The 27,039-nt window shown below is 37.4% G+C and overlaps 1 protein-coding gene across 12 annotated transcripts in view; it reads right to left on the bottom strand.

The window, feature by feature from the left end:
- The window catches only part of MYCBP2 (MYC binding protein 2), a 283,092-nt gene that overhangs the window by 226,892 nt on the left and 29,161 nt on the right, over positions 1-27,039 (bottom strand). For all 12 annotated transcript variants that reach the window (XM_044249910.1, XM_044249909.1, XM_044249914.1 and 9 more), the window contains exons 2-5: positions 26,938-27,013; positions 18,870-19,085; positions 11,187-11,340; positions 74-270 (exon numbers count right to left, since the gene is read on the bottom strand). In XM_044249910.1, the coding sequence (XP_044105845.1) occupies positions 74-270; positions 11,187-11,340; positions 18,870-19,085; positions 26,938-27,013 (643 nt within the window). The remainder of the gene's footprint in view (positions 1-73; positions 271-11,186; positions 11,341-18,869; positions 19,086-26,937; positions 27,014-27,039) is intronic.

Consider the following 27,039-nt stretch of genomic DNA (forward strand, 5'->3'; position numbering starts at 1 on the left):
ACTCCTATTGACAATTAAGGTGAAATTCCAACTTGGCATCTTATAACCTTCTAAGCAGATTTAAATGAAATACCTGTATTGTTTGGCAAGCGTGGCTGCCATTATTGGTGAGGATAGCAGAGATGGCCTGAAGTGTCCTTCCTGTTTCTCCCCAAGAAGCCACCAGACTAAAGAGGCAAGCACAGGAAAGTGCTGTCAGAGACTGGCCTGTGCTGTCATTCATTCCCGTACTTCGAACAGTGATTTCCAAAAGGAGCTGGAAGAGAGACTCTGCGGATAAAATAAAACTCAATTACATTCACTCGACATACAGAACACTTCATGCATCTGTTTATTTACTTATACCTTGCTTCATTATAAAAAAAATATTTAAGGCACCTAGAACACTTACTTTGCATTAGTTCCTTTCTAGTTACCCTTTCCCCCGCAAAGTTAGAATATTTATATAAAAAGGACCTTAGAGAGAACATTTAGTTCAACACTTTATTTTTGTAAATAAAAAAATGGAATCTATCCCAGGTTGTTTAAAAGAAACTTGTCTTGAGGCATTCACACATTCAAGAAATATCCTCTCAAGTAACAGACTACTCACTGCACTTATTTTACCTTTTAAAGTGGGAAGAATACAAGCTTCTTAAAATGTTTTTAAGTATCCAGAAAATTACATATTTGCAAAACAACAGAATACATATACACATGCTATAATTTTTTTAATGTGAACTTGCTTTATTGCTAACATAATAACAATTCACATTTGTATTTATAAAGTGAGTATGTAATTCATTTTATACCCTAGAAAAACCTTCTAGTCAATAGGACATATACCATCCCCATTTAACAGACAATGAAATTGAGACAGGGAGATAAAGAGATTTTCCCTAAATGATAAAGCCATTTAGTGGTAAAGATGGTAAATGAACACCTGAACGTTCTATGGTCACATGAAGTTTCCACACAAAATCCCCTGAACAACTCTGCCCAAAACTGAATCAAAGACTTCCAGGTATTTCTTCTGCAGAAGGGAAGGGGAATTTGAAAATCCCTATAGAATGAGCACTCAAGACAGAAAGAAAAAGAAAGAAACAGTCAGAAAAAGACTGCAAAATTACGGAAGATGAAGAAAGGGAGAGGGAAAAAGAGCAAGAGAAAGAATTCGTGTACTGCAACTCTGAAAACTAAAAGGCCACATGTGGTTTATCGTGGACTCACGGAGCTCGCCTTCTTCTGTCTCCCTCATCTCCTGTGTCTCTCACCCCAGTTACGCCTGTCACTTGTGCTTCTGAAAGCCTTCACTTGGTCCATCTCACGACCAGCCTCCCAATCCATCCTTCCAACCACCTCAGAATCAGAATACTACAAAGTGCTCCTTAATTAGCTCCTACCTTCACTTTGTCCCTTTATAGCCAAAGAGAAGTTTTAAACCAAACATCTGGTTTTTTATTTAAAATCTGTTCACTCCTTTGTTAGTTGGCTCCTGCTACTCTCCCTTCTTTCCATTCTCCCTCCCTTTCTTCACTTGCCTGTATGTATACCCTTCAGTCTCTCCTTCCCTTCACCCTTCACTCCCAACTATACTTCTTTCCCTGCACCCTTTCCTCTCTACTATCTCCATTTGTCCATCCTCCCTTCCATCATTATCTTTCTGCCCCTTCATCTTTTAATTACTCAGAAAATATTTATTGAATTCTTTCTGTACATGAGAAACTGTTCTCGGTTGTGATAGTACTTCGGTAAACAAGACAAAGAATGCCTGTCATCAAAAAAGTTAGATTCAAGTGGGAAAGAACAGTATAAGTGTTATAAAATAAAGAACTTTTTTTAAGCATAAGGAGACAGTGAGTGACTTTCCATTTCTCCTAGAACAAAAGCTACTGGGCTCCTTTAACATGGCCTATGAAGCTCCACATTGTCTAGTCCCTGCCTCCCTCCTCACCTATGGCAAAGCCCTCCTTCCCGTCACTGTCCACATTCTAGCCAGACAACCTTTGTTCAGTCATTCTCCTTCCTATCTCAGAGACTTACTGCACGCTCTTTCTGCCTAGAAACACAGTTAACTTCTTCCTACTTGTCTTTCAAGTCTCCAATGTCACATCTTCAAAAAAGCCTGTTAGAGACTCCCAGAACTCCCTCTACATCCCCCATACTATTTATCCACATCTGCAATCACACATGTTCGACTGTCTGATACTAAGTCCCATAATAACAGCAACAATGTCTGTACTGATCACCCCTGAATTATATGCTCTTTGCAAAGAACACAGAAGATACTTTTACATTTGCGTGAATACTTAAGAACATACATTCCAACCCTAAAATGAACAGAAAAATAGATGTAAAAAGAATGATTTTTTTTACCTAGACAATTTCTAAATCAAAATCCATTTCCTAGGAGAAGAAGCTTGGTGTGTAATAATCAATCAAGCTACCCTGACAGTCAGAGTGATTCATATATACCTATATTTTCATGAATAACATAAAAAAAAACCCAAAGTGTATTCATGTGATTACACTATTAGATCAAAGGAAAAAACAGAGACAGATTTCAATAAAAATTTAGTTTTAAAAAAGTCAAATTACATCTTTGAGCTAATTAAACAAAATAAGAAATATAAAGTGATGGTAAATCCCTCAATAGAAAAATAAATCAAAGCACTAAAGAGACCAGAAGCAAACACTGAAAGGATAAAAGAGAGACCAAAGAAGTACAGCAGTATCTGCAACTATTAACAAGAAAAAACAAAACAAACAAACAAACAACAACAAAAAAAAAACCCTGGCCAAATAAATATATAAAACAAGATGTTTAGAGGAGTCAAGATGGCGGAGAAGTAGCAGGCTGAGACTACCTCAGCTAGCAGGAGATCAGCTAGAGAGCTTATCTAAAGATTGCAAACACCTGCAAATCCATCGGCAGATCGAGGAGAAGAAGAACAGCAATTCTAGAAACAGAAAAACAACCACTTTCTGAAAGGTAGGACTGGCGGAGAAGTGAATCCAAAGCGACGGGAAGATAGACCCCGGGGGGAGGGACCGGCGCCCGGCAAGCGGCGGAGCAACGGAGCACAAAATCAGGACTTTTAAAAGTCTGTTCCGCTGAGGGACATAGCTCCGGAGGCTAAACCGGGGCGAAGCCCACACAGGGTCGGCGTGACCTCCGGTCCTGCGGGGTCACAGAAGGATCGGGGGTGTCCGAGTGTCGCAGAGCTTGCGGATATTGGAACGGGAAAGCCGGCTGCAGAGACAGAGCTGACAGTGAGCTCGCAGCTCAGAGTTGCCTTGAACCGGCCGCAAGCTCAGTGAGCTCGGAGCACGGCCGGAGGTTGGGCAGACGTGAGTTACTGGGAGCTGTTCGCTGAGGGCGCACAGGGGAGTGGGGCCCCGGGCTCTCGGCTCCTCCGGGCCGGAGACCAGGAGGCCGCCATTTCTATTCCCGTCCTCCGGAACTCTACGGAAAGCGCTCAGGGAACAAAAGCTCCTGAAAGCAAAGCCGAGCAGATCACTCAGCCCGGCCCCGGTAAGGGCGGTGTAATTCCGCCTGGGGCAAAGACACTTGAGAATCACTACACCAGGCCCCTCCCCCAGAAGATCAACAAGAAATCCAGGCAAGACCAAGTTCACCTACCAAGGAGTGCAGTTTCAATACCAAGGAGAGAGCAGCAGAATTCCAGAGGAGGAGAAAACAAACCACGGAACTCATGGCTTTCTGCCTGTGATTTTTCAGTCTTGCAGTTAATTTAATTTTTTTCTTTTTCATTTTTTTTCTCTTCTTCTGCTAAAATTTTTTATAACTTTTACCCTTTTCTCTTTTAACGTTTTTTAACTAGATTATCTAATATATATATTTTTCTTTTTTATACTTTTGTTTATTCATTTTCTTTTTTTTTTATTCTTTTTTTTTCTTTTTATTCTTTCTTTCTTTTTGAACCTTTTTTTATCCCCAAATCAGGAGAGATCCTAATCTCTTCAATCTTTTTTTTCTTAATTCTTTTTTAAATTCTTGATTGAATTTTTAATTCAATCTCTTTTTTTTAATTCTTTCTTTCTTTTTTTTCTTTCTTTCTTTTTGAACCTCTTTTTATCCCCAAATCAGAAGAGATCCCAATCAGAAAAGATTGGGAGATCCTAATCAAAGGAGATCCCAACCAGAGGAGATCCCTCACCCAATCGTGATGGGGGAGAAATCCCCCCTCACGATTTGGGATCTCTTCTGATTTGGTTAAAGCATATTTTCCTGGGATTGTTGCCACCCTTTTAGTATTTTACTTGCTCCTTCATATACTCTTAGCTGGACAAAATGACAAGGCGGAAAAATTCACAACAAAAAAAAGAACAAGAGGCAGTACCGAAGGATAGGGACCTAATCAACACAGACATTGGTAATATGTCAGATCTAGAGTTCAAAATGACAATTCTCAAGGTTATAGCCGGGCTTGAAAAAGGCATGGAAGATATTAGAGAAACCCTCTCCAGAGATATAAAAGCCCTTTCTGGAGAAATAAAAGAACTAAAATCTAACCAAGTTGAAATCAAAAAAGCTATTAATGAAGTTCAATCAAAAATGGAGTTCCTCACTGCTAGGATAAATGAGGCAGAAGAAAGAATTAGCGATATAGAAGACCAAATGACAGAGAATCAAGAAGCTGAGCAAAAGAGGGACAAACAGCTACTGGACCATGAGGGGAGAATTCGAGAGATAAGTGACACCATAAGACGAAACAACATTAGAATAATGGGGATTCCAGAAGAAGAAGAAAGAGAGAGGGGAACAGAAGGTATACTGGAGAGAATTATTGGGGAGAATTTCCCCAATATGGCAAAGGGAACGAGCATCAAAATTCAGGAGGTTCAGAGAACGCCCCTCAAAATCAATAAGAATAGGCCCACACCCCGTCACCTAATAGTAAAATTTACAAGCCTTAGTGACAAAGAGAAAATCCTGAAAGCAGCCCGGGAAAAGAAGTTTGTAACATACAATGGTAAAAGTATTAGATTGGCAGCTGACTTATCCACAGAGACCTGGCAGGCCAGAAAGAGCTGGCATGACATTTTCAGAGCACTAAACGAGAAAAACATGCAGCCAAGAATACTATATCCAGCGAGGATAACATTGAAAATACAAGGAGAGATTAAAAGCTTCCAGGACAAACAAAAACTGAAAGAATTTGCAAACACCAAACCAGCTCTACAGGAAATACTGAAAGGGGTCCTCTAAGCAAAGAGAGAGCCTACAAGTGGTAGATCAGAAAGGAACAGAGACAATATACAGTAACAGTCACCTTACAGGCAATACAATGGCACTAAAATCATATCTCTCAATAGTTACCCTGAATGTTAATGGGCTAAATGCCCCAATCAAAAGACACAGGGTATCAGAATGGATAAAGAAACAAAACCCATCTATATGTTGCCTCCAAGAAACTCATTTTAAACCCGAAGACACCTCCAGACTTAAAGTGAGGGGGTGGAAAAGAATTTACCATGCTAATGGACATCAGAAAAAAGCAGGAGTGGCAATCCTTATATCAGATCAATTAGATTTTAAGCCAAAGACTATAATAAGAGATGAGGAAGGACATTATATCATACTCAAAGGGTCTGTCCAACAAGAAGATCTAACAATTTTAAATATCTATGCCCCCAACGTGGGTGCAGCCAACTATATAAACCAATTAATAACAAAATCAAAGAAACACATCAACAATAATACAATAATAGTAGGGGACTTTAACACTCCCCTCACTGAAATGGACAGATCATCCAAGCAAAAGATCAACAGGGAAATAAAGGCCTTAAATGATACACTGGATGAGATGGACATCACAGATATATTCAGAACATTTCATCCCAAAGCAACAGAATACACATTCTTCTCTAGTGCACATGGAACATTCTCCAGAATAGATCACATCCTCGGTCCTAAATCAGGACTCAACCGGTATCAAAAGATTGGGATCATTCCCTGCATATTTTCAGACCACAATGCTCTGAAGCTAGAACTCAACCACAAGAGGAAGTTTGGAAAGAACACAAATACATGGAGACTAAACAGCATCCTTCTAAAGAATGAATGGGTCAACCGGGAAATTAAAGAAGAATTGAAAAAAATCATGGAAACAAATGATAATGAAAATACAACGGTTCAAAATCTGTGGGACACAACAAAGGCAGTCCTGAGAGGAAAATATATAGCGGTACAAGCTTTTCTCAAGAAACAAGAAAGGTCTCGGGTACACAACCTAACCCTACACCTAAAGGAGCTGGAGAAAGAACAAGAAAGAAACCCTAAGCCCAGCAGGAGAAGAGAAATCATAAAGATCAGAGCAGAAATCAATGAAATAGAAACCAAAAAAACAATAGAACAAATCAACCAAACTAGGAGCTGGTTCTTTGAAAGAATTAATAAAATTGATAAACCCTTGGCCAGACTTATCAAAAAGAAAAGAGAAAGGACCCAAATAAATAAAATCATGAATGAAAGAGGAGAGATCACAACTAACACCAAAGAAATACAAACTATTATAAGAACATACTATGAGCAACTCTACGCCAACAAATTTGACAATCTGGAAGAAATGGATGCATTCCTAGAAACATATAAACTACCAAAATTGAACCAGGAAGAAATAGAAAGCCTGAACAGACCCATAACCAGTAAGGAGATTGAAACAGTCATTAAAAATCTCCAAACAAACAAAAGCCCAGGGCCAGATGGCTTCCCGGGGGAATTCTACCAAACATTTAAAGAGGAACTAATTCCTATTCTCCTGAAACTGTTCCAAAAAATAGAAATGGAAGGAAAACTCCCAAACTCATTTTATGAGGCCAGCATCACCTTGATCCCAAAACCAGACAAGGATCCCATCAAAAAAGAGAGGTATAGACCAATATCCTTGATGAACACAGATGCAAAAATTCTCACCAAAATACTAGCCAATAGGATTCAACAGTACATTAAAAGGATTATTCACCACGACCAAGTGGGATTTATTCCAGGGCTGCAAGGTTGGTTCAACATCCGCAAATCAGTCAATGTGATACAACACATCAATAAAAGAAAGAACAAGAACCATATGATACTCTCAATAGATGCTGAAAAAGCATTTGACAAAGTACAGCATCCCTTCCTGATCAAAACCCTTCAAAGTGTAGGGATAGAGGGCACATACCTCAATATCATCAAAGCCATCTATGAAAAACCCACTGCAAATATCATTCTCAATGGAGAAAAACTGAAAGCTTTTCCACTAAGGTCAGGAACACGGCAGGGATGTCCATTATCACCACTGCTATTCAACATAGTACTAGAAGTCCTAGCCTCAGCAATCAGACAACAAAAGGAAATTAAAGGCATCCAAATCGGCAAAGAAGAAGTCAAATTATCACTCTTCGCAGATGATATGATACTCTATGTGGAAAACCCAAAAGACTCCACTCCAAAACTGCTAGAACTTATACAGGAATTCAGTAAAGTGTCAGGATATAAGATCAATGCACAGAAATCAGTTGCACTTCTCTACACCAACAACAAGACAGAAGAAAGAGAAATTAAGGAGTCAATCCCATTTACAATTGCACCCCAAACCATAAGATACCTAGGAATAAACCTAACCAAAGAGGCTAAGAATCTATACTCAGAAAACTATAAAGTACTCATGAAAGAAATTGAGGAAGACACAAAGAAATGGAAAAATGTTCCATGCTCCTGGATTGGAAGAATAAATATTGTGAAAATGTCTATGCTACCTAAAGCAATCTACACATTTAATGCAATTCCTATCAAAGTACCATCCATCTTTTTCAAAGAAATGGAACAAATAATTTTAAAATTTATATGGAACCAGAAAAGACCTCGAATAGCCAAAGGGATATTGAAAAACAAAGCCAAAGTTGGTGGCATCACAATTCCGGACTTCAAGCTTTATTACAAAGCTGTCATCATCAAGACAGCATGGTACTGGCACAAAAACAGACACATAGACCAATGGAACAGAATAGAGAGCCCAGAAATAGACCCTCAACTCTATGGTCAACTAATCTTCGACAAAGCAGGAAAGAATGTCCAATGGAAAAAAGACAGCCTCTTCAATAAATGGTGTTGGGAAAATTGGACAGCCACGTGCAGAAAAATGAAATTGGACCATTTCCTTACACCACACACAAAAATAGATTCAAAATGGATTAAGGACCTCAATGTGAGAAAGGAATCCATCAAAATCCTTGAGGAGAATACAGGCAGCAACCTCTTCAACCTCAGCCGCAGCAACATCTTCCTAGGAACATCGCCAAAGGCAAGGGAAGCAAGGGCAAAAATGAACTATTGGGATTTCATCAAAATCAAAAGCTTTTGCACAGCAAAGGAAACAGTTAACAAAACCAAAAGACAACTGACAGAATGGGAGAAGATATTTGCAAACGACATATCAGATAAAGGACTAGTGTCCAAAATCTATAAAGAACTTAACAAACTCAACACCCAAAGAACAAATAATCCAATCAAGAAATGGGCAGAGGACATGAACAGACGTTTCTGCCAAGAAGACATCCAGATGGCCAACAGACACATGAAAAAGTGCTCCGTATCACTCGGCATCAGGAAAATACAAATCAAAACCACAATGAGATATCACCTCACACCAGTCAGAATGGCTAAAATCAACAAGTCAGGAAATGACAGATGCTGGCGAGGATGCGGAGAAAGGGGAACCCTCCTACACTGTTGGTGGGAATGCAAGCTGGTGCAACCACTCTGGAAAACAGCATGGAGATTCCTCAAAATGTTGAAAATAGAACTGCCCTATGACCCAGCAATTGCACTACTGGGAATTTACCCTAAAGATACAAACGTAGTGATCCAAAGGGGCACGTGCAACCGAATGTTTATAGCAGCAATGTCCACAATAGCCAAACTATGGAAAGAACCTAGATGTCCATCAACAGATGAATGGATCAAGAAGATGTGGTATATATACACAATGGAATACTATGCAGCCATCAAAAGAAACAAAATCTTGCCATTTGCGACAACATGGATGGAACTAGAGCGTATCATGCTTAGCGAAATAAGTCAAGCGGAGAAAGACAACTATCATATGATCTCCCTGATATGAGGGAGTGGTGATGCAACATGGGGGCTTAAGTGGGTAGGAGAAGAATCCATGAAACAAGATGGGATAGGGAGGGAGACAAACCATAAGTGACTCTTAATCTCACGAAACAAACTGTGGGTTGCTGGGGGGAGGGGGGTTGGGAGAAGGGGGGAAGGTTATGGACATTGGGGAGGGTATGTGCTTTTGGGTAAATTGGAAGGGGAGATGAACCATGAGAGACTATGGACTCTGAAAAACAGTCTGAGGGGTTTGAAGTGGTGGGGGGGTGGGAGGTTGGGGTACCAGGTGGTGGGTATTATAGAGGGCACAGCTTGCATGGAGCACTGGGTGTGGTGAAAAAATAATGAATACTGTTTTTCTGAAAATAAATAAATTGGAAAAATAAATAAATAAATAAATAAATAAAATCTTTAAAAAAAAAAAAAAAAAAACCAAGATGTTTAACAATGGATAAAAGACAATGGTGTGCCAGAAGATCTAGGAAATAGAAATGATCAGCATGTAACTCAAAGTAATAAATAGGATATATAGGTTTTAGTGGATATTTTAAATATTTCAATTATTTGTTAAGTGACAAGCCAGAGAGCAGCAAAAAATTCTTTAAAAAAAAAAAAAATCAGTGAATCATGAGAGACTATGGACTCTGAAAAACAATCTGAGGAGTTTGAAGTGGGGGTAGGGGAGGTTGGGGTACCAGGTGGTGGGTATTCTAAAGGGCACGGATTGCATGGAGCACTGGGCGTGGTGCAAAAATAATGAATACTGTTATGCTGAAAATAAGTAAATTAATTAAAAAAATAAATAAAAAATAAAGGAAAATTTAAAAAAATCAGTTAAATAAATAAAGCTTTAGTAAGATGCTGTGATGCCAAGTAACGCATCATAATAGTAATATGATCACTGGTGTTACCATAACAATAATCAAACAAGGTGCCTGCTTCTCACCATATGACAGCTTTTATTTAGTAGTAGTATTTAATAACACAGGGTGGGGGAGGGTTTTGTTTTTTTTTTTAATCTTCAGCTTGTCTCCCTGGTAAGCACTCCCCTCCCCCACTAAACCAAACAAAAAAATTAAACACAAAAACTAATCACCGTGTGATTCCCTACCCTCCCCTGAAAAAACCACCTACCAAAACAAAACCAGTATGACATGTAATTAGGTTCTCACATGTGGGTCTAATAAATACCAAATAACCAAGTAGAAAAGGAAGATCAAACTCTAGTCCAGACCAACAGTGTTGTCCCCAGGTGAGCTGCACTGGCACACCACCCAGAAATGTATTCTAAATGCAAATTCTTGGGTCCTATGCTGAATCTACTGAATCAGAAACTCCACAGATAGGACCCACATGACTCTGATATGAACTAATGCTTGAGATTTAGAAAAATCTAGACTTCAGCATCAGAGAAAAGCAATAGCCAATTTCAGACTTATGCCCCCATCTCTATTTCTCTTCCTCAAGAGCTCTCAACTTGCTTACTGGATTATGTGTGAACCTGTATCAATAACACGAAAGGCATGCATTTATAAAATCCAAATACATTTTACAAAAAGAAAACATATTTACTTATTGGAAGCTGTCACTAATTCAAAAGCATTATCTATAACAAAAATGGATTTTTGTTTACAATGGATACAAAAGAAATGCCGTCTGTTGGGAAACTAGATGTGCTGTTCTGGGTTCGCGGCATTTGTTTCCTCTCTTCTCACATTTTTAACTACCCAGAATAACACATAAAGTTAGAAAAAGTCAATGTTCAATATTTTGGCCTAAGGTTTAATGAGAACAAATTAAGTTAATGGCGATTATAAGGCTTGGGATTATTTCTGGGTTCCAAGGATTTATGTTTTGCTTTTTCCCCATCATCACAGTAATCAAGAAATGTCTGTGCATGAACTGTAAGTATTAAACTATAACTCTAGTAGAACAGAGCAAAATACCTTAAAATTTACACCCCTGCTGTTTTAATACCATAATTTAAAAAAAAAACAAACACTGCATTACAGGCAGTATATGCTTCATAAGAGAAGCTATTTACATTTAAAGACTTCATTTAATGATCCTGAGCTCTTACCTAGGACCTCAGGTGGCTCTGACTGAAGGCCTTCTGGCTGCTGACCCTGAAGTACGTTAAGCAGCGCCTGGAGACTCCTGAGGCATAGGGATGGATGAGAAAATCGTGTCTCCTTGATCAATTCAAAAACTTCACAAAGTCCAACCTCAATGATCTGTTTAAGATGGGGAAAAAAATAAAAAATAAATAAAATACAAAAAAAAAAATACATATATATACATACACACACACGTACCTTGTAATAGGTAAGCTAATAACACTTTCCTGGGTTTTGAACCAGTACAGCCTATTTCCCCAGCAAATGATTAATGTTTCCATATTTAAAAGGCAAAAACAAAAAGAAATACATTACCCCCCCCAAAACCAACCAAACAAAAAAACCCACAATTACCCATGATGTTTAATTTCAAGATTCAGAAAACCATTTAGTTATATGGAAGGCTAAAAAATAATGGTACTATTTTAAAAGCAGTTATAGCATAAGGAGGCCATAAGAAAATAACATGAAAACTGTAGGAGTGCACGAGATACTAGGTTACATTCACTCAGAAAAAATAAACTCTATTAATTTAAAAGTTCGTTTGGCCATACTTAACTACAAATCAGCAATCTTTCATTAAAAGTCATGTCAATTGTTACTTATGACCAGAAAAAAACTCATTTAAAAAGGAGTTTTTCATCTTAGCCCTTCCTATAATGGTACAATCACATTATTATTTATTGATGGTGTCCCCTTTTCTTGTAGGGTTTTTCACAAAAAGAATTAAAAACTGCCTACTTAAAAACTCACTACTATTTTTACTTTAATTATCTTATCACTCCTCATCAGGACCAAGGAAAAATCTGACTCAGTATCCAGCAAAAGACAAAGAAATCTGCAGCTAAAGTCTGAGAGAGAAATGAGATGATCTGGTACTGGGAGATAACTTCAGTGGACTGACAGAACAACAGACAATGAAATCCCATTCTTCAGTCAGTGGCAATATTTTGAGAAAAAGGTGTGTAAAATCTTTTCAGACGGTGTTAAATTATTTGGAGAAGTAACAGAAGAGTTAAAACAAGACTAATTAGTAGAAATGCATCAAAGCATTAATTCTGTTGGACATAACAACAGAAGACTATTCTCCAGGCTGAGATCTGTGCATTAATCACATATTACATAAATATTTCTTAAGCACTTATTTTTGGGAAACTCTCTACAGGAGATATTAAGATACACATTACACTAGTCCCTGTCTTCTAAGAATTTATACTCTCACTGGATAAATGAGCCTTGCACATGACTCTGTTATAGCATTTATTATATTATAGTGTAGCTGACTATTTTTGCTTCCTTTTTCCCAACTAAACTGTGGTCTCCTCAGAGACAAGGAGCATGTCTGAACTAGATTATCTCTCAGAGCTAGCCCAGCGCCTGACACATGACAGGCATATAATAAATATTTGTTTAATTGCTCTCTCAGTTGTGTGCTAAAAACCACTGCAACTCAGAAAAAAATTTTCCAGACAATGGTCAAATCAGTTGCAGGCAAGTCAGTTGTAGTTTTGATTATCATTTGCAAGGTTTCTGAAGAATACAGATATGACTAAGAAGTCAAAATAACTAGCAGGACTGTCTTTTTAGAGAAGTTATCTAACATCCTAGCAGACTTAGTTATAGCTAAGATTACAGAAGTTGCTTGTATAAAGTTTCAATTGATTAATTGCACTAAGCAGTGAAAATTTCCAGGTGATATAGTTTCTTTTCCTGGAATAGACTAAAAAATAAAAACACCCTGTTCAAGATTTCTATCTGCTTATGTACTTTACAGGAAATGAATCTGAACTCAAAGATCTCCGAAACACAAAATGTGGGGCTCTGTCCTCAGGCCAATGGGAGACTACTATATCCTTTCGGTCTCCAAGAATGCTTACTCTACTGCTACCAATTGTGACTTTTCAAAATCCAAAGGAGAAGTGTCACAGATACATTCTTAGCAAGTTTTATTTATACAAAATTCCTACAGTAACAGAGAAAGTATTGAACCTTACCAGAAGGTGTAAGGCTACTTACTAATCAAGTTCCTGAGTTGTCTCTCTGGTAAGTTTAGAGTGTAAGAACAAATGTGAGACAAGAAGGAACTGCTTAGGAATAGAACACTGGCTGTTTTTGGTAAGACATACCCATAAAATGTTAGTCAAATGACCAGGAAAGAGAAATGACCCATCTGTCTAAGCTAACCACTATAGATTCTCGGTACTCATTTGTATCTTACTTCACAAAAAAACTTTTTAATAAGGGGGAAAACTACTTCGTTTCCAGAATAATGGTATGTTTTCAATATATAACAAAGTAAAAATCAACCTCAAGTTTTCCAACATATCTAGCTTTGAATTATTGAGTTGAGAAACAAAAGATGTTGTGAAGTGTTTCCCCTTGAGGTTTGGCTGAGAGTATTTTACCGTATGTATGAACTTTTGAAATTGTACTTTAACACTGAATCTTTTTTTTTTTTTAATTTATTCATTTGAGAAAGAGTAAGAGCTAGAAAGAAAGCACACACAGTGGGAGAGGGAGAGAGAGAAGCGGACCCCTCTGAGCAAGAAGCCTGACACAAGACTCAATCCCAGGACCCGGGGATCATGAACTGAGCTGAAGGCAGACACTTAAAAGACTGAGCCAACCAAGTGCTCCTAAGCTTCAATACTTTCAATGATAAACCATAACTACCCAACACATATTCTTCCACTTCTCTTCAGAAAATAGTGTTTTGTAAATTTACTGAATTTTTTCTTTACAGCTGCTTTCAAATAAGTAAATCCCGAAGGCTCTCTACTATACTTGAAGGAACACAAACCCAAATAACTCTCTGATACAGTCAGTCCAATGTCACTGCTGGGAAAAATAAGATAAAAATATGCTTGGCTAAAGAAAAAATGATACAATGAGTCTTTCAAAAAGGTTTTATTTTTGCTCTCCTCAAAATCATAGTATTTCTAAAAGTGATTTTATTAGTTCACTAACAAGTATGAACATAAAAATTAAGTTACATTTAGATGTAATAATAAATTCCTTGCCGTTAGAAATTATAACTTGTTGTATTAAAAAGTCCTAGAGGAGGGCACCTGAGTGGCTCAGTGGATTAAAGCCTCTGTCTTTGACTCAGGTCATGATCTTTGGGTCCTGGGATTGAGCCCCACGTCAGGTTCTCTGCTCAGCAGGGAGCCTGCTTCCCCTTCTGTCTCTGCCTTGCCTCTCTGCCTACTTGTGATCTCTGTCAAATAAATAAATAAAATCTTCAAAAAAAAAAGGGCAATAAAAATGTGTTTAAAAAAAAAGTGCTAGAGGGAGAGGGTGGAGGTGGGCAAAATAGATGAAGGGGGTTAGGAGTTACAAACTTCCAGTTAAAAAATAAGTAAGCCCTGGAGATGAAAAGTACAGCATAGAGAATATAGTCAATAATAATGTTGTGTGGTGACAGATGATGACCATACTTAACATGGTGAGCATTTTGGATTGTGCAGAATTGTCTATATGGTCTATACCTGAAACCAGTATAACATTCTATGTCAACTATAAGTTTAAAATTGCTTTTAAAGTCCTAGAATCCATTCCAATACTTCCAGAATACATTTGAAAAAACTGAAGAGGAAACCAAAAGTAGACTTATATATTACCACAGAGGAAAGTATATTGACTTTCAGAATTTTTTATATAAAGCAAATATTTGGTAGTGATGACATTTATAAATAATAAAGAAAAAAAATCTAGAAGGCAGCAAAAGAAAGGGTGGGGGAAAAGTGGCAGCAGAGGAGGAGGAGGGTAAAAGAGGAGGAAGAAGAATTCTGTCTCTCAGAAGATCTGGGAGTGAAATGTCTAAGTTCCTATCAATGACTACTACCATTGTCTTCCCTTCTCTTCATGCCCAAAAGAAGTGTTCTTACAACTTTTCAAAGCTAACAATTTTTAAGCAATATTCTTGATCTCACTCCCATCCTATCTCTAACAGAATTTCATCTCACCTTCTTCCCCCACACTGTAATAGCTCCCAAATCTCTATTTTTAGCTCGGGCTTTTCTTTGGAACTTCAGCCCTATCTAGTATACATGGGACACCTCACTCAATCCAGCCAGAACTAAACATCATCATCATTCCAGCAAAGCAGTGTTTCTCCTCAAGTTCTCCCTTTTGCAGTAAATGGCACTGCCCAAGAAACTTCAGAAATATGTTTAGATTACACCTTCTCTGTCAGCCTTCATAATCAACCAACTACTAATTCTTGTCATACACTTCCTGTAGGCTGAACACAACCACTACCTCATTCCAACCATCAGTCACTCTTCGTGGACAACTGCAGTAGCTGCCTAAAAACTAGTCCCTCTGCTCTAATCTCTCCACCCTCTAGTGATCTTTCTTACTAGCACCTACATAAGTTTACTAAAATATAAGTCTGAGTAAATTCTCTTGCTTAAATCTTCAGTATTTCCAAATCATAAGATGAAATCTGAAAGTGGCTACAGGACACAGAAGGCCCTACAATCTAGCTGCTGCTCTCTGACTCACCCAACTCCACTCTGGCCAAGAAGAGTCCACTTATACCTTTAAGATGATGCTGTTTCCTCTGCCTGCACGTGCATCCGCAGTCAGTGCTGCAGCTTTACCCCACCCTGTTGCTCTACACCTATCACGCCCCCAGTAACCCTTAAGTCACCAGACATGCCGGCTATCCTTACCAGACATAACTTTCTTGAGGGTGGGGGCTGTGTCTCATCATTTCGTTTTTCAGAGCCTAATATAAAGCTTGCTATAAGTAAAAAAATAATTTAGAAGTAAATAAACTTAAGAAGTAAACAAATAAGTCTATCTACGTCTCTATCCTTTAACAAAATATGTGGAATGACTAGCATCAAATGAGAGTGAAAGCAAAGTATGAATCTAAAAATGACTGTTAAAAATAATGTAGTTATAAAGCTTGGAACACTTTGGAGGATCTGGAAATCAGAAAATGAAAGATGGTGTGAGCCGGGTAAAAACTGTGTTTTGTTTTTTGTTCTTTTTTCTAAGATTTTATTTATTTATTTGAGAAAGAGAGAGAGCATGAGTGGAGGGGTGAGGCAGAGGCAGAGTGAAGTAGGCTCCCCACCAAGCAGGGAGCACAATGTGGGACTCAATTCCAGAGTCCCAGAATCATGACCAGAGCTGAAGGCAGACGCTTAACCAACTGAGCCACCCAGGAAACCCTAAAATTTGTTTTAGGCAAAAAACTTAATATGAAGTACTTAGGTGGGGGTAAGACAGTTCTTTTTAAAATATCAATGGCTGTTGACCCAATAAAACAAGGCAAAGGAACTGACAAGCAAGGGCCATATAATAAATTCAACTTAGCTTTTAAAATAAAACTGCATCAAAGTGATACTTCAACAACAAATAAAAACTATCTTAATTATGCCAGAGAAAAGGAGTAGGAGAAGAAAAAAACCTCAGTGAAAAAAAGGAAAGCGAGGGCCACACATGCAGGAGGATCAAGAGAGGAACAACTACGAAGAAAAGGAACTGATGGAAAAAAGTAGCACCTGGAGCATAAATGGTCAAAAGGAAAAGAAAAATGCCAACATTCTCACCTGCCCTCAAACTCCCATCACCTCAAGCCCTGAGGCCTCATTTCTTCTTCTGTGTCAGTCCTTCGTGTCACACAAATGACAGCCAAACTCACCACCTGGGAGTTTCAGTCCCCACCCACGCCGAAACCCCACAGCATGCTGAATGCCTCTGCATAAAGACATCTCAGCACTTCTCCTCTCGCTTGTCACATGATCTCACAGATTGTCCAGAAGTTTGATTTCCTTGGACGTAAAGTATTTATTAATAGACTGAAGAGTTCCTTGAAAAGAAACTCAAATTCATTTGCACCTACACAGCTTCTTGTTTGCACCTTGTTTGCACCTAAGCTGATACTTCTAACTACTTATTTATAACTATGACATTTATTAACTCACTTAATCCTCACTACAATCCTGCGAGGTAGAGGTTACCTCCATTTCACAGTTGACAAAACTGAGGCACAGATAAGTCAAGTAATTGACTCCACTGCCCATGTTCTTAGTCACTGTACTCTATTTCCTGTCATGTCAGTACCTGATGGAAAACTCTCTACCTAGAGGAACTCACACGGAAAAGATGAGCTTGCTTGTTTTAAGTAGAAGAAGGAGGTAGTGAAGAAGGTACACTTAAGGACACTGGAGAGAAAGGGACTAAAGGAGGAAGAGTCCCAAGAGAAGGATATTGAAGATGATTGACTAAAAGTCAGAGGAAGTTCACAAAACCTCTCTTACTCTATGAAACAGGAAGCAAGTCATCCGCTGAGCATAAAATGAGAAGAACCTGACAGTAATGATTAAGGACAGTGGTGCACTTAGAAATAGCCACCATGAGATGTGAGAAAAAAAAAAAAATCAGATGAGGAACATACTTTCTATCTTGGCTGCTATTTTCAAATACCAAAATATCTACACGATAGCTCCTCTGGGTGTGTTTAAAAAACTTTTCGGGCGCCTGGGTGGGTCAGTGGGTTAAAGCCTCTCCCTTCGGCTCAGGTCATGATCCCAGGGTCCTGGGATTGAGTCCCGCTTTGAGCTATCTGCTCAGCAAGGAGCCTGTTTTCCCCCCTCTCTCTCTGCCTGCCTCTTTGTCTACTTGTGATCTGTCTCTCTGTCAAATAAATAAATAAAATCTTAAAAAAAAAAAAAGTTTTCAAGGCATGGCTTTAAGGTATCTATCAGTTTAGTAAAAAGGCAACAGACCTGAATCATTTATGATAAAGGAAATCATTTTAAAATGCCTATATTTAGAAAAAAGCAATATGCATAAATCATTTATGATAAAGGTACCTTTCTTAAAAAGTCTATATGTCTTTTGTTAGAAATACAAACTATACCCACAATATAGACAAAATATTATATATAAAATAACATTACAGTCTTAAAATATATTAATACTTAAATAGAAGGGAGTACCTTAAAAATAGCCTATTCTACCACCACACATGTTTTTATAACACCAATTAGCTTGCAAGTCTCTGGTAAATAAGGAATGATATCAGAACAATGTAAAAGTCTTATTGCTTCATATGAAATTTTATTCCTAGGCAAAGGGAGCCAAAGTAACAAGAGTACAATTATATCCTTAGGCAGAAAAGGCAAGAACTCTCAGCTCAGCAGTTGCACAGCCAGGAGCCCTTCTAGTTCTAGTTCAAGAAAAATAAAAATGCATACCTGCACCCCAGATTCCCTCTCCAGAAGGCAGCACCCCCAACTTTCTATGGCCCTTGGCTTGTGGTAGTTTGCCGTTCTGCTTGTGCCTACTTTAACAGTGTCGACAGGCTCAGGGCTCCACTTCTATCTGCAATGGCTCAAGGTTTACAATCCACCAATTCCACTTTACTGCTTTTGTACATTTTTAAAAGCCCCTGATCTTTCTTCCTGGGCTGTCCAAGTACTTACCACTGAGTTACCAATTACTGACTTTGTTAGCACTCCAGTTATAAAACTGCAGTTTTCCTGGTCTGCCCCAAACCTGTTTTTCCCCATAAGCCCTGTTAATTTTTAGTGCACAATTTTATAAAAAGGTATTTTAGCAATGCAAATATTTGTACTATAGCTGGAATGCTTGTAGGTTATCCATCCAAGTGGAACTTAGTGACTTACCTTTGGAAGCTTGATAGGGGGCTCTTTGGATTCCTCCTCTTCATCACTATCTGACTCTCCACTCTGCACAGAGTTCTTGGATGCAGCTGCCAATGATGTTTCCTTTTTCTGCCATTCCAGAACACAATGGCGTACGTTGCAATAAATATTGAAAGCAGAAGGATTGCTATGTAGTTTGATATCTGGTATGATTACTGTATTCTCCAAGTTTTCAGACTGAAATATAAGACAGAATATTTCAATTTCATATTCGTTTCCATAATCACCAATTCTCATTTTAAATAAAAAATTAAAGATTAGACACGCTAGATGGCTTGCAGAAGTCAGACATGTGACACAGCAAAGATAATCTAACAATTTACATAAGTACCCTTTCTTCTACACTTCATTACTTTCTTTTTTTTTTTTTTTAAGATTTATTTCTTTATTTATTTGACAGAGAGATCACAAGTAGACAGAGAGGCAGACAGAGAGGGAGAGAGAGAGAGAGAGAGAGAGAGAGAAGCAGGCTCCCTGCCGAGCAGAAAGCCCGATGTGGGACTCGATCCCAGGACCCCGAGATCATGACCTGAGCCGAAGGCAGCGGCTTAACCCACTGTGCCACCCAGGCGCCCTACACCTCATTACTTTCTAAGTAACAGCAATAACCAAACTGGCAAGAGATGGAGAGTGGCAGAGAATCTAATAGGAGTGCCCTTTTAGCCCATGATAGGAATAGAGCCAACAAAGCTTAACTGTTGTAGTATCACAGGATATTAATTTATTGCTTTTCTAGGGGACATGAGATGTATTACGGAGTCTCAGTGACCTACTACAAATGTTAAATTACATTTTGATTTCTTTAAAAAGTAGATTTAGGGGCTTAAACAGAAATCAAAACAAAACAAAACAAAACAGAATTTTTAATTTTGGTCAACTTTTTATGGTACTGTTAGGAAATTAGATTCTGCAGATTATGGACATATGCTTTCCTGAAGCTCTCTCCCAACTATCAGTCTTAATAAATACTAAAAATCACATGCTTGGTAATTTCATTGTTAAAACTAAAGAGTCCATTTCTGTTTTGGCCCAGCATTTTATTCATCAGACCAAATCACACTTTTGAGATCAACATTTACATTAGAAATAAACAGAACAGGTTTAAGATAGTCTATTAATGCAAGTTACAAAAATTAGAGTATGTTCAGGAAATACACCTCAAGTACCGAACACACTGGTCTCAAAATTCTACCTTTTTTCCATAAATAACTGAGGAAAAAGTGGACTAATTCTTGTTAGAAAAAATATATACCAGAATTAATTGACAAATAACATGTAAGTATGCCTTCCAAAGATATTAAAAACAAGCAATTATTAGCAATCCAAATCCAAGAACATATGAAAGAGATAATACATCACAATCTACCAAAAAACTGGCTGGTAACAACACTGGAAAAGGAATCAGCGTAATTCCCCATACCAACAAAAACAATAGGAAAAACATATGATACTCTAAATTAACATGGAAAAAGCATTTGACACAAATGAAACACCTATTCATGATAAAAAGTACAAGTAAACTAGGAATGAAAGACAATTTCCAAAACTGAGTAAAAGGCATCTATGAAATACTCATAGCTACACATAGTAAAAGACTGAACACCTGCAACCTAAGATGCAAACAAGGCAAAGACACCTATTCTCAACAATGTGATTCCACATTGTACTAGATATACTAGTGTCATAAGCCAAGAAAAAGGAATACAAGATATAGTGAGAAAGAAGTACCTACTAGACAAATTTATTTGTATAAGACATGTAGAGAATCTTAAAGTGTCTGCAAAAAAGTCACTGGAAATAATGTGTGGATTTAGCAACGTCATGGGATACCAGATCATATTAAAAAAAAAGTTAATGTATTTATATACTAAGAATGAACAACTGGAAAATATAATTTAAAAAATAATAGCATTTAAGTTACAAACTGGGAGAAATTATTTGCATACTTCACCAAACACTAGCATGCAGAATATATGAAGAATTTTCAAAACTCAACAGTAAAAAACAAATAGCAATTCAATTTAGAAAATGGGCAAAAGACATGAATAGACATGTCACTGAAGAAGATATACAGAAGGCAAATAATAAGTTCATTATAGTGAGCCATTAGGAAAATGCAAATTAAAACAAAATGAGACATAATACAAACCTATCAGACTGGCTAGAATAAAAAATAATGACAACACCAAATGTTGGTGAAGATGTGGAGAAACTGGATCTCTTTTTTTTTAAAAGATTTTATTTATTTATTTGACAGAGAGAGATCACAAGTAGGCAGAGAAGCAGGCAGAGGGAGAGGAGGAAGCAGGCTCCCCGCTGAGCAGAGAGCCCGATGTGGGGCTCGATCCCAGGACCCTGGGATCATGACCTGAGCCAGAGGCAGAGGCTTTAACCCACTGAGCCACCCAGGCGCCCCGAAACTGGATCTCTTATACATTGTTAATGGTAATATAAAATGGTCCAGCCACTCTGGAAAAAAGTATAGCAGTTTCTTACAAAATTAAATATGCACCTTACAGTACAACCCAGCAACTGTGCTGTTGGACATTTTTACTGAAGAAATAAAAACACATGTTCATTCAAAAACCAGCACATGAATATTCATAAAATTTTTATTCAAAATAAGCAAGAAACAACTCAGATGTACTCTAATGGGTGAACGGTTAAACAAACCACGATACAGCTTACTACATGGAATGCTTACTCAGCAATAAAAAGGTAGAAACTAATGATATATGCAACAACTGAGACAAATTTCAAGAGAATTAAGCTGTGTGGCAAAGGCCAGTCCCCATGATTACATTTATATAACCTTCTTGAAATGAAAAAAAAATAAGGAAATGGGGAATAGATTGGTGATTGCCAGAGTCAAGGGAGAGGGTGAGTGTGGGGAATGTCTATGGCTATATAACGTAGCAAAAAGGATCCCCGTGATGAAACTCTTGTACACACTGACTGCGGTAATTGTCCACAGATCCACATATGTGATAAAATTGCATAGAACTAAATACATGACCACATACAAACACAAATGAGTATGTGTAAAACTGGTGAAATCTGAATAAGTTCAGTAGGTTGGATCAATATGGATTTCCTGTTTGTGATATTTACCACAGTGATGCAATACTTTAGCAGTTGGGAAGAACAAGTGAATGGTATACAGAATCTCTGTATTATTTCTTACAACTGCATTACTATGATCATCTCAAAAAATTTTAAAAAATTAATATTTATAATAACATCAAAACCACAAAATTAATATTTAATAAAATTATGTGCAAGCTCTGTACACTGAAAACCAAAATAACATTACTGAAAGAAATTAAGGAAAACCTAAATAGAGACAAACCATGTTCATTGATTAGAAGATTTAATATTATTACAATGACAACTCTTCCTCAAATCTACAAGTTCAATGAAGTCCCAATAAAAATTCTAGAGACTTTTGAAAACAGAATTGAGAGGCTGATTCTAAAATTTATAAAGAAACATAAAGGACCTAAAGTAACTAAAGCAATGTTTTTTTAAATTTCTCTTATGATTTTATTTATTTATTTGAGAGAGAGAGAATGAGACAGAGAGAGCGCGCACGAGAGAAGGGGTAGGGTCAGAGGGAGAATCAGACTCCCTATAGAGCAGTGAGCCCAATGTCAGACTAGATCCTAGTACTCCGGGATTATGACCTGAGCCAACGGAAGTCACTTAACCCATTGAACCACCCAGGCGCCCTAAAGCAATTTTTTTTAAAAAGACCAAAGTTGGAAGACGTATGACCTGAATTCAAAACTACTGTAAAGAAAACAGTGTGGTATTGGTGTGAAGACAGATACATAGATCAATTAAACAAAAATTAATTCCAGAAATAGGTTCAAAAGAGTATGGTCAACTTATTTTTTATAAAGGTGTTAAGACAATTCAATAGAAAAAGAGAAGTCTTTGTAAAAATGATGCCAATTAACTGAATACCGATATGAAAAAAAATGAACATGAACCCTTATTTTATACCACATGGAAAAATTAATTATAAACCTATCATGGGCCTAAATATAGCAGCTTAAACTATAAAATTTCTAGAAGAAAATATAGAAAAAAAATCTATGTGACCTTGGGGGAGACAGAGATTTCTTAGAACACAAATTACATGAATCATATATATAAGAAAATAATCAATTACATTTGTGAAACTCTTTTTGTTCTTCTAAAGCACTATATAAAAAAACAAAAAACCGCCCCACAGAACAGAAAGAATTATTTGTAATACAGATATCTGACAAAGGACTTCTATCTAGAGTACATAAAGAACTCTTGACAATTTAATAAGATGACAATTATAAAAAGGGGAGGCAAGACAGGAAAGATATTTCACAATAACAAGATATGAATAGTCAAAGGCACATGAAAAGATGTTCACATCGTAAGTTATTAGAAAAAAGCAAGCTAAAACCACACTGAAATAAATACCCGTATGTATTCAGAATGACTAAAATTTTAAACGCTAACAATACCAGCATTTGCAAAGATATAAGGCAACTGGATCTCTCAAACACTACTGGTGTAACAGTAAAATGCAACAATTACTCTGAAAAATAGTATGAATGGTTTTTTGACAAGTTAAACATTCATCTACCATGCCATCCATGAGAAAAGAGTTAACAATGCAGGTACGACTGCTTACTCCTTGTTATTTCCCCCAAGGGAACCAGGGCTGACGGTGGGCCAATCCTTAGGAATGTGGTCTTTAGACTTTTCTTTATGTTAGTTACTGATGGTTTTGTAAAATGCACCCAGAGCAACAGACCAGGCCTATTGGCTTGTTCCACTGCTTTGTACAAACATCAAGACTGATGATGAGCACCTGAGTTTCGCGTACCATAGCTGACTGCAAAGCAGGACATGTCTACATGTGACCAACCCCCCCCATAAAAGTCTCATATTCTAACACTCAAGTGGGCTTTCCTGAACAGAAACATTCCATACATATCCTTTAGTTCACTGTCAGAGACAATGTGTATCCTGTGTGCTCAGACAAGGAGGAACTAGAAAGCCTATGCCTTAACTCCCTAGACACCACTAATACTACTGATTTCTCTTTCCTGCTGCCTATTCTGTACCTTTGGCTATAATAAATCTAAGCCATCAGTTTAAGTTGCTTTTGAGACTTATCAATTTTTTGGCAAATCATGGAAGGAAACAGCACCTACTCATTCCACTTTTAGGCATTTATCCTTCCAAAAACCAAAAACATCTATCCATGAAGACTAATACAAAAATATTCATAGCAGCTTCACTTGTGATAGCCAAAAACTGGAAATATCAACAGGTAAATGGATTAACAAATTGAGATATATCCGCTAACTGGATACTCAAAAGCAAAACAACAAAAAACAAAAAACAAAACCCCACAAACCAGAATGAACTGTTAATATATACAACTACATGGATACAACTCAAAATCATTATGCTGAGGGAAAAGAAGCGAGATACAAAAGAGTACACACTGCATGATCACAGTTATATGAAATTCTAGAAAATAAAAACTGATTTACAATGACAGAAAGTACATCTGTGGTTGCCTAGAGCCATAGCTGTAGGAAGAGACAGAATGCAGCAAAGGATGAGGAAATGCTTGGGAACGATGGAAATTTTCTAAACCTTGATAATATCTTTCAAAATTCTGCTTTAAATACCCTAACCTAAGACCCAGGCATGTTTGGTAACAGGATGCTGAAGAAGTTTCCTGTGTAATGGATTTGACTTCTTCTATAAGAAAGTAAAGTCATTTGTTAGAGGGTAGGACTTACCAACTTAGAAGAGAGTGAAAAGGTTTGAAATAGTCATAGAACTATTTTATCAGAAAAAATAAGGAAGACAGTCTAGCTATGCAAGGTCCATTTGAGACTGGTAATCATGAATGTGTACTGGTATCTTAACTCCCTTTAGCTGCACACAATACTCACCTGCAGGGAAAGAGAAAACAGCTGGATTCATACAGGATTAAATTTTGTCAGATGAGTGCAACAAACGGGAGAAAGGAAGATGTGGTAAGCAGAATACTGACCTCCAAAGATACCCTCCCCTAGTCCCTGCAACCTGGGAATGTGTCACCTTACATGACAAAAGGCATCCTGCAGATGTGAATAAATTACAGATTTTGAGGTGAAGAGTTTATTCTGGATTATCTGGGTGGGCTCAATGTAATCACAAGGGTCCTTATGAATGAGAGAGTGTGGTGGACAGTCAAAGGAGCGGTAACAGTGAAAACATGTCAGGGTAATGCAACATGAGAGGAGTCAACCAATCATTGCCGGTGAAGGTGTAAAGGAGCACAACCCAAGGCATGCAGGCAGCCTCTAGAAGCTGGAAAGCAAGGAAATGAATTCTCCCCTAGAGTCTCCAGAAGGAATGCAGATTTACTAACACCTTGATTTTAGCCCAGATCCATTTTGGCCTTCAGACTTCTAAAACTGTAGAATTATTTGTATTGTTTTAAGCCATCAGTTTGTGCAATTTGTTACAGCAGCCACAGGAAACTAACAGAGATTAAGTACTTTTTTTATTTAAGACTGTGCTATCTACGCGGAATTATAAGAAAGAAACTGAATGAAGGAGATGGGGAAATAGAAGAGCCAATGACAGCAATAAACAAGGAAATAAAGTGATATAGTTAAATCGTATCTTATTTCATTTGCTGAAAAGAAATGTTCATTCTTAAAATACATTGGGGGGGAAGCTCACTGGAATTTTTAAAATAACCTTTTTAAAAAAGGTGAATGAAAAATAATAGAGAGCAGGAAGACTAACGACACTCTTACTATTTTATATGCCCATCATAAGCAGAAAACATTTCGTACTCATCGTTCTCTCCCAAATACCCAGCATAAGGCCTTCACAAGGTCAGTATGCAATCAATGTTTTAGGAATAAATGAGTAGCTTTTTTTAAATCACTCTTATCACAAGGCACTCCTAAAAAGCAGATAAAAAACCTGAGGACAAAAGAAGAAAGATGAAACATAACTCAGCCTAACCAATCAAAGTACCCTATCTCCAAGGCCAAAGTGAATGACGAAGTTCAATCAAAAATCATACTCAAGACTTTCTGCTAGAACTGATGAAGCTGGAGCCCCCAGCAGCCTTCATCCTCAGCCAGAGGTAATAAGCCCACACACAGAAGAAAGCAGAAGCAAGAGATGAAGACACAGACTTGCCAACACTACTGATGGATCCAGCTGTGTCTTAAGATAGAGCCATGAAATAAACTTCATCCCCTATATTTTTATTTTTTGGCTTACTACTTTAAAGTACATTTCTCTCAGTTACAAAATGGAAAGAACACGAACAAAAAGGGCAGGAAACAATTGTCTTTAGAACTTAAATATGATATATAGGCTAAGCTAAGCTATTGTTTCCTTAACTAAAAGTAGAGCTGTTCAGAAATCATAGTTATGACTTCCCTCTTTCTCCTGTCTATGCTTCTTAGTACTGTTCAAAAAAAAGGACTCTTTGGTAGAAAGTGAAAATGTCTAAGATTTAATAGAGAAGACTTCCGCTTTAGATGGAAAAAGAAAGATCCTTGCTCTCTATGGTCTCATCTAATTAAAATATTCCATATTGCATTTTCTTTTGCACAGCCACCCACCACCAAAAAAAGCTCAGAACAATATAGATATATCAAGATTCTCCCTAACTCATGACATATCATAGGCCAAATCCAAGTCCCAATGTCCAAGCCAATTTTACTCAGTTTCTAGAACACGTAGTTAGGAATGGGGGAAAAAAAAGAAGAGAAATGGATATGTTCCCCCAAAAAACTGATCAAAGATAACATGAATAAACAGTAAATAATTTTCATCACCCAGATATTAACTTCCAGGCCACTGCCATGAAATGCCCCCAAAATGAAACTAAATAGCATAACTATGTAACAAGGGGCTTTTTAAAAATTAAAATTAAAAAAATAGACATGAAATGGTTTGCTAGTTATACCTTTTTGAAAAAGTCCTACTCCCTATAAATGGTCAGCAGTTTTACCTTGTTTCTTGTCTTCACTTTTGATTTGCTCTTCTGTTTCCTTTTCAACTTCTTCTTATTTAAAATTTTCTTATTCCTAAAAGTGGAAAAAAAGAATTATGA

The sequence above is a fragment of the Neovison vison genome, chromosome 5 (genome assembly GCF_020171115.1).
Source record: "Neovison vison isolate M4711 chromosome 5, ASM_NN_V1, whole genome shotgun sequence".
In the NCBI taxonomy this organism is placed as follows: Eukaryota; Metazoa; Chordata; class Mammalia; order Carnivora; family Mustelidae; genus Neogale; species Neogale vison.